Source organism: Sipha flava, unplaced genomic scaffold (assembly GCF_003268045.1).
Source record: "Sipha flava isolate LNK unplaced genomic scaffold, YSA_version1 69_pilon_pilon, whole genome shotgun sequence".
In the NCBI taxonomy this organism is placed as follows: domain Eukaryota; kingdom Metazoa; phylum Arthropoda; class Insecta; order Hemiptera; family Aphididae; genus Sipha; species Sipha flava.
Window position 1 is genome coordinate 30143 of NW_020273609.1, and position 10061 is coordinate 40203.

The window sequence follows — 10061 nt, forward strand, 5'->3', positions numbered from 1 at the left end:
ATTTTAAAGGTTAACCGGTTTCAGTACAGATTTTTTTCGGTTACGGTTCTGGTCCCTGTATGTGATACCTAAATTTGGTGTATTTGATAGCTAAATAAGTATGTATGTACCTATGATGACTATAATGCTTCTAAATAAATACGTATATTTTCTATTCCTCATAAATCATTCATTAACATGAGTAATTGAATATACCATTTGTATTAGAATTGAATACTCTTACAATATGGAAATACTTATAATTCATAGTGCGTGCTTCCTTTACTTCAGTTGACTATATGTACAGAAGTATTTTCTAAAAGAGTTTCGTAAATCTAAATTAATTTGGCTTAAGAATTTAATTTATACCGTTTAACTATAGGTATATTGAAATATTGTATAAGCACTATGATATGACTATTAAGGTTTGTATTTTTATGCAAATACATATTCTTTTATAATTCACCTAAGACAACTTTGATTAAAAATACAACACTTAGAGTCTCATGGTTCATTTTTTTATTCATATATTTTTGCATATTTTAGTAGAAATGACTGTCAACTGCATATTAAGATTTGCATAAAAGTTATATTTTAAAATAAATTTAATTATATGTTAATGCTATATAACAGTCCCAGTAGTTTTCAATTTAACAATCTAAAATCACATTTTGTAACTTCGTGTCGATACTTATTTAAAAATTAATTATATGTTAATGCTATATGACAGTCCCAGTAGTTTTCAATTTAATAATCTATAATCACATTTTGTAACTTCGTGTCGATACTTATTTAAAAATTAATAATACATTGCATTTAATTTTTACATCATACATTTTATAATTACTCGTACTTTTGACATTTTCAATTTCATCTACTATATGATAATTAACTTTTATCCTTTTTTTTTTTTTTTTGCATATATTTTATTTCTTGTGTACGGAAGTATATATTTACGCATATTCAAAAATATTATTTGCTTAAAAATCCGAGCCTTATAAAATAAACATGTATTAATTCTTTGATGTATCAAATTTAGCCCAAAAATTATCCATGTATTTTTCATGTGTAAATAAGTTCTCACTCGTAATACCACCTATCGTATTAAATAATAGCTTTAAAAATCTATTTTGAGAAAAATTAAAAAATCAAAAACACCTAGGAAATAATGAATATAATAATAAAATATGAATATCTTATACAAGGATATTCATATTTTATTAAATGCTTTTTAAATTTTACTATTAAATCGTTAGAATGTTTCAGAGAGATAAAATATTATTCGTTTCAATTGAGAATGAGAAACGAACTATGTATGCCTAACAGTAATAAACAACGAAAAGTGATAAATTAATTTATTATACTTTTCATTATTGTGATATCAATTTTTCGGGTTAATATAAAAAAAAATTTACATCAGTGACTACTGCTGTCTACTGCAACTCAAAATCATGTTTTTTAAGCAATTAAATCAATTTATCTGAAGACAGAACCCGGTAAACATTAAAATATTTTTACTTTCTGAAAAATCCAAAAGTCTATTTGTATTATCATTTTGCCCTTATGTAGTTAACGGAAGCAAGACATTTATTAATTTTGAAAGAAGTAAAAATTATTTTTTTAACGCTAAAAAATGTAGTAATTAATACGAATAGTTTGTAGTCTATTGATGTAATATGTAATAATTTATTTCAGTGTTATATTTTCTTGCGATTTAACATAATTCAAATCGGTATAAGTAAACTATTCCGAATTTTTTTTAATAAATAAGTGAATAAAAGCAAAACGAGAGTTAATATTTACATCACAAATGATGAAAATGGTACATAAAAGACAATACGGAAATTAAAAACATTTACTAAATTCCCATACTGTGGTAAATTCGAATATTTAACTACAATATCGGAAAACAAATAAATAACATAATAATAGTAAAATAAGTATTGGTATGTTATGTAATCCATTCTCGAAGCCAAAGAAATTTGCACGATTGCATTAGTTGTTTGGACGTAGTTCAAAGTATTAGTACTCGTATTTAAGTTGAATAGCGAATGGTAACTTACGAGATAACACTACAATGTGGCACAAAAATATTTTTTATTTTTAAGAGTTTTAATTAATCACTTAAGAATGGTTATTATAGCTTATTTTTTTCTTTAATTAAACTTTATAAGCTCAATTTTCTGATTTGTTAAAGAAAAATTCTGCTAACGTTTTAAAATTATTAATTTTTTTTTTTTTTCATGAACTCTCATTACCGTTGTTGTATAAACATAATCTTTTATGTATTACAAAATATTAATTCACTTAATTCACGTTATTATTATTTATTTTATTTCTCATAAATCAAATAATATATTATTATTTTGATCTCAAAATGACAATCGATATCTATTCGATCGAAAACTTAACATATTTTTCGTACTCATCATTCATATATCGTATGTATCCGTTTTCTGTAACACTATATTGTTGAAATTCTCGAGAAATGGGAGATTTCAATTTAGTTTAATTTTGTTTAAATATCAATAAATAGAGCATAAAAGCTATCGATTTTATAAGGACGCCCATTCATATTTTCCCTTGTGGTTCATCGACAGACTAGTATAAGTAAAATCTCATATTCGAATACCATTATTTAACAGTTTTACTTGTCTGCGCTCTATTAAACATAAAATTTTCAGATTTATTTATAAGCCCAATAAAATACCATTTATCGTTTGTAAAAACACTAAACATATAAGTTTACGATATATAATTTCGTTACCCACCGCATAATAGCATTATAATTCGTAATGTTACGGAAATCGGAAATTCAAAGTTTCACTGTTATTTTTGTTTTTTTTATTGCTTCCTCCATGACATTTTTGTTTAATAATAAAATATTGATAATTTTTTTGGATATCTACGAGACTCCAACGAAGTGCAAAAGTTATACAGTATGGCCGAAACAAATGTATGCCATATGACGTGCAATGTATTTAAACGGATGAGCTGGTTTACAAATTTGGATTCCCGCAGATTTATAATTGTTTAACGGTAAATATTATTGATAAATATATTTCAATTAAATGCAAACGTAATACGTGAACATGTAATAAGTATATCAAGAAGAAAATGCTAAATATAACTTAATATTTAAACAAACCAAAAATATACGATTCTGTTTCTTTATTTGGAAATATTATGTTTCCTTTTAAAGACCATCAAGTACTGAAATCTGCTTCTGGATGCCAAGTATGCGTTGTTAGAAAAATCGAAATATAGTGAGTGCAGTTGAACAATACCTACCTACAACATTGAGCCCGTATCGTCGTAATGACCTATCTTATTTATACGTGTAAAAGTTGTTCACTTTACACCATGGTTTACAAGCATAACATTTTATTTACAAAGTTTAATTTACATATAACTGTGTGATTTTATATGTTAAATACAATAAAAGTATCGGAATTGTAATAAAATGTTTAGTGTTTTAAATATTAAAAACCCTAAAAATCCTATCGTTGTGGCAGTTTTATATTGACTCTCGAAAAGTAGCAAACAAATGGCATGTCCTTCAAATCTTATCAACTGGCGGTGCAGTTGTGTCTTCAGATAAGTGTTCAACAAAAATATCTTTTTTGGTATTTTAAATATTTCAATTAAATAAAGGTTATATTTAAATTTTGATACTTCCACCGATTTTAACACATAAAATCTAACATCAATAACAAATGTTTTGGTTTATGAACAGTGTGAATCAAGAATCTTTTACAAGTGTTGGACGTGAAATTATTACGAGCCGGGCACAACGACTTCGTGCGGCTAACCATTGAGTTCAACCTCTGAATATTTTAGTCACTCGAAAGTCCAGTAAAATTTGGCCTGTTTTTGTGTACTGCGTTAAGCAAATTAAATAAATGATTATATATTTTCGCCATAGTCTCTTGAAATGTTTTATTGCCATTTTTACGACAATCAGGCGCTATGGGTGGTCTGAGTTCAAAATTTTGAAAGTTCTTATGGGTGCTTTGAATGTGTAAATGTTGCAAATGATCTCATAAATAGATAGTAGATATTTTATTATATTATATTATATTATATTATATTATAATCAACGCCGGACGGCTTTTACAAAATTACAGACAAGAAGTACATAGATAACAGTAAAAAAAAAACATATACAATATATATAAGACGCGTAACTTATACTAATTTATATTAGAGAGAAGAAAAAGAATTAGTAAGTAAGTAAAACCAAAAAAAAAAAACAACATGGTGTAAGTTATGTGAAAATGAAAAAATAAAAATAAAAAAATGTGAGCCTTCGTACTTCATGTGGCTTAGTAGTCTATATGATTATTTGCATTATGCATCATCCTTATAAGTGGGGCATTCCTGGAGAAGTTCGATTTATTGGTGGGTATATAAAAATTACACTGAAGCCTAGTGTTACTAGGAATACGAAAGCTAAGTTCTCCAAGTAGTCTTGGGGCATCAACTTGACCTTCGATCAGACGCTGAATAAAAGTGATATCAAAATTATCACGCCTTACAGAAAGGGAAATTAGTCTCAGAACTTGGCTTACTGGCCCATAATCATGTGGCGGATGAGGAATGTTGAGGCAATAACCGGTGAAACGCATAAAACTGTTTTGTACACGATCAATCCGACAAATGTCAACTGTGGTATATGGTGACCAAACAATAGACCCATATTCAATGACCGAACGGACTAAAGCATTATAAAGAGCTAGAAAGCAGTTGGCAGAACTAAAATTAGTAGAGTGACGCCTTATGAATCCCAAAGCACGAAAGGCTTTGCTGGTCATATAATCAATATGAGGGCTAAAATTAAGAGAAGGTACAAATAAAATGCCTAAATCATGGACCTGGCTAACACGTTGAATAGATATACCATCAAGTCTATAGTCAAAAGATATCACTGCCTTAGAGCGATAGTAAGTCATGACTTTACATTTAGAGATATTAAGAGATTATTAGACACATGAAGTTGGTTAGTTCACCTGATGAATAGTAAAAAACTTTCAAGTGTTATTGATAAGCTTACGAAACCTTACAAATTATTCGAACATGTGTTGCATGCGTTTAGAATTTGATATCGGTGAACTTAATTCATAAACTATTTATCTAAATGACAATTTTAAGACACAGGTGGCTCTGATCTTCCCTACTTAGAAAATCACGAGCTACTTATAGACGTCGATCATATTTACTTTCAAAAGTTTCTGGGTAGTGGCTAAAAACTAAAATTACATCTCGCGGGAAGTTCTTGAAGTCTATTGGTAGGAGATAAATTGTTCTAACGCCTCGTCATAGAAACAATTCTATAAACCCGAAAGAGATAGAATTTATCTATTTGTAAATTTTTTGCTGAACGTCAATTACTTTTGATTAAGCGTGATATAATAATGGCGATATTTTTTAATCCACGCCATTCACTACGCTTGAAATTAAATTCCCCCATTTCAATACATTTTTACACAATATTTGTAGTAAATATAAAATTCAAAATAATAACTAAGTTTTGATTACCTAAGTAAATTTACAGAACATTGTATTTTAAAACGCTGTTTAGTGGTACCCTTCGATAAGAATGTCCCATCCCCATATAAATCAAGATTAAACCAATACCTATATCTCAATAAAATAACATGTAAATAAAATACTAAATAAATTATATACGCTACTATATATACATATTTCATATGACAGAGTAGAGCAACAAACTTAAACGTGTAGGTAAATATTAACAGATATAAATAACATTATTTTATTTTATTTTATAAAATATAGGCGTGGCCTAAAGTACAGTAAATGAAAGTTAAATCTTCATACAAGACCCAATGCGATACGCTCTCTGCTCAGAAAACCACCCTGTTAACAACAAGGGAATTTCAGTTTACAAAAACTTCCAGCAACGTAAGAAAAACAACTTAAATAATCATAAACAACATTTTAACCATAATTATAAGTCTAATAATCTACAAGAAAGCCACCTACGTAATTTCCCTACCTATAATCTTCCTCTTGACCAATCTCAAACTTATGCTCAGGAAACTCAAAGACAATCTTCACAATCAGATACTTCTCTACCAGCTACTGATATAAATGTGTTAATATCCGGAGTGTTTTTGGACGAAATCCATGGTCATATCATGTACGAATTCGTCGCACTCCGGACAAAGTGTTACGCATACGAAATCAAGTATTCAATTGATTGATTTTTATTGAAGTGTATTTGGTTACAAAATATTTTTTGTTCTTCCTTCTGGTTCATACATAAATAAATCAAAAGGTTTTCCAACGCGTAAGTATACCACATACAGCTGTCCATGTGATAAGCAAGGATTTTCCAAATTTAGTCCACACACTTGTAGTGATTGCCCTTATTGATAAAATACAAAATATTAATAAAAACTTTTAGTGCCATAGGCGCACGAGCCATGGAAACGAATAATAAAAATTAATAATAACAAATTAAGGGATAATAATTTCTTTCGCGCTAATTATCATTATTATTGAAACTAATAGCAACCATCTATAAAAAATTTCCTATAAAAATGTCCATCGTAAATCTCAAAATGTCTGTTTGAGCACCTCCTGGGGTCGGACCTATCACTTTTTAACTTGGCCTATCTTTTTCCCATAGGTCTAATATATCCCGGACTTAAATCAAAATAATATATATTGTTTACCGATATGGGACATTTAAACGTTATAAGCAATTTAACGTAAATAATTTAAACGCTATTCAATTTAAGCGTTTAAACGTTAGGTAAACAAATTTAAATGTTTAAAAAATTTTAAGTTTACCGTTTTGCGTTATTTAAATTAGAATAAAATTTGAAAAATTTTAAAATGTAGTATTTAGCAATTAATACTAAGTAAAATAATATTACATATTTTAAATATTATATTATATATATTACCTTTAACCAGTGGTGTATTGGTAAATATTTTTGTGGGTACTCACTGAAAAAATATGGATATTAATCCTAAAATAAATTTTTTCGCTTCACTCAACAATTTTTTTCTCTCGATACGTTCGAAAAAATTTAATTTATCCTTTGTAACTACATGTTTATAACTTCTAATAAGACTATAAATTATAACATATTATAATAAAATTAATTATAATATTATTACTATTTATTTATTACCATTACAATAAGTACAATTATAAATTATAACACCACAAGATTTACATTTGCAGCGCGTTATAAATTGCATGATGCAGATTTAAGAACCATGGGTTGAATGTCCACACTTCATACTATTTTATTCAATGTTATACACTATAGTTAATGAAATACATTAAACACGGCGTACACTGTAATTTTCAACAGATAAATATATCAATCAATTTCATAGTTCATAACAATTTTTCCAATGAACTATTATTATTTTTTTTTATTTTCGAGTTATTTTAGAAACGTATTCCTATAAAATAATATTTTAAATTAGGTATACGCCGAAAGTCGAAAATCTGCTGATAAGTGTACGCCGTTTATCCGAGTATACGTACCCCTGTCTCTAACGATATTTTCTTTTTGTAATTATCATAACTTATAACTTAAAACAATCATATCTGTTATAAAACCACAATAAAATGTACATACCACGTAAAATATGTATTTATTGTCAATTTATAACTTATGTACTTATACTGTATTACTACTAATATTTCATTGGTGTTCACCAAAATTATTTTGGATGAGGCAGGCCATACGGGTTCCTCGTCGACAATATCCGACGTATTTCCAGAAAGCATATTTATAAATTATAATTGGTAATGGTTATTTATATATTATTAGTTGATCAATTTATTGCTGTTTTAAGCATCCTTTTTTTATATTTTTTATTTAGATTTCCTAGTAATTTAAGTCAATTTTACAAAAATAACTATGTTCCAAATTTTTTTTTTACTGATAGTTATAAATATTTTTCGATGGCAATTTATTTATGTTTCAATCGTTAATCGTTTTCTGTTATGTTATTCAATATTAATTTTAATCGTTTTTCGTTTCTGTTTCGTTATCTGATATAGATTTCCATTGGTTTTTGAATAGTTTAACGTTATACTTATAACGTCATAAAAATGTTTTGGTGCGCTGATATGGACACTAAGTATCGTTATAAAATGATCCACATTAAAAAAAATTGAAATGTTCATCTCACATATGATCGATTCCTTAAATACAGATTCAGGAAGGGGTTATCGCCCCCTTCACTCCCCCCCCTAAAATACGTCCCTGCTATGTATGACTAAATAGGAAGGATTTAAAATGCCTGAAAAAACTGATAAATCTATTTTAGCTCTTATTAATAAAGAAAATAAGACACATAAAATCAAAATCGTTATTATATTCAACAATTGCAAAAATATTAATATTTACGGGCTGTCAAAAAATTATTCTACGTGGATTTAATGTAAGTGATAAAAGTATAAATAACGGTAACTTTTTAGAAATTTTAAATATTTGTGCGAAAATATACACAGAATACGAGCAGTATGTAAAATTAAGTATTTAGTATCATAAGTTTAATGGTCATCGAATCAATTACAAGTGAGGTATATAAATCTAAGTATTTTTAAATTTTAACTGATGAAACCAAAGACATTAATAATACTGATCAATTATCAGATCCACATTTCAAAAATCCTAGGTATAGAAAAAGTTGTGGACATGATTTCTGTTGCTTATCACAATAGAAGAATAATGTTTTTTTAAAAATATTTTCATATTTAAATCTTACTTAGAATTGTATTTTTTATTTTTAAATATTATAATTGATAAGTATTAAATGTATGTCTTATGGAGAAATTCAATTAAACAGTATTACAGTATTCACTAAAACATGAATTATTATTATTATTTTTAATTTTATTCATAGAAGTTAAATTGTTAAGCTTGTCCCTTCAAAAAGTTGAATTGACCTTTATCATCCACCCAAGAAACAAATTATGGTGCCATACTTGTATTAATGGAAATCAGTGGCGAGCTGAAGGGCTCAAGTTTTACACAGCTTCGTACACTTTTTAAAGGGTATGGTGCCATCCCGTGACAGTGGCACCGAATTACATGCTATGGCCCGACTTCTTAGCTCTTTCGACCACATTTTATTTAAATCATAACATTAGGTATGTACAACGGTAGGTATTGTAATATACTATAATCATTACAAAATATGAATATTTTAGTATAACAATGTCTTAATTACTTAATAATAGATAAGTAATAAGTAGGGCTAAGATTTAAATGACCAAAAAAACCTGAAAAAATGACATTAAAATAACCTAAAAATGACCTTAAAAAATCTCCAAAAGTTAAAAAATGATTTTAAAATATTATAAAAATGCATTATAATAATTATAATAATAATACTTAATTAATAATTATTATTAATTATTATTTACTAATTAATATTTCGGTACAAAATTATTAAAATTATTAAAAACTAGCAAAAAAAAAAAAAAATGTAATTTAGGATTTTATTGATATGAATACTAAAGTTTGACGTTTGGACTTATCATGCAATGGCCAGTTTGAAATTTTCTGAAATAAATAACAAAAAATACTATAAAATAAAAAATATATATGTATATTTTTTTTATTTTGAAAATTACGTTTGTGTTAAAGAAGTCGTTTGCTTGTTTCGTTTTTGAATACTACGTAAATGTTTATCGCGTGTAATATGTTGCTGAATTGTATATTTTTTATCTGCTGCAACTTTAACTTCACAGACTTTACAATATAACACCAAACCATCGGTAGAAAAGACGTCGGCTTCAAATTCCGAAACATAAAGGCACATACGACTCGATTACGATGATTTTAGTTTCGGCATATTTCGGTACAAGCACGATACGCAATCCCGAAAGTAGAGACACTAACTAAATAGGTATTTAACAAAACCATACGTAGGTACACTCCATACCACTGTAATCTAATTTAACGATTAAAATAACTCGTGGTATCGAAGTTTAAAGTTGTAATATATAAGTGGTTTTATTATCTAAATGAAAATTATGGCCATCAAAATAAATTTATCTAAATTATTCACAAAAAGCGTAG

General features: G+C 27.3%; 1 protein-coding gene across 1 annotated transcript; it reads right to left on the bottom strand.

Annotated features, from left to right (window-relative positions):
- Positions 1 to 4304: 4304 nt before the first annotated feature.
- On the bottom strand, positions 4305 to 4931 carry LOC112692014. Its single transcript, XM_025566517.1, has one exon. The coding sequence runs from the start codon at positions 4929 to 4931 to the stop codon at positions 4305 to 4307; it is 627 nt and encodes a 208-aa protein (XP_025422302.1).
- Between the last annotated feature and the right edge of the window lie 5130 nt (positions 4932 to 10061).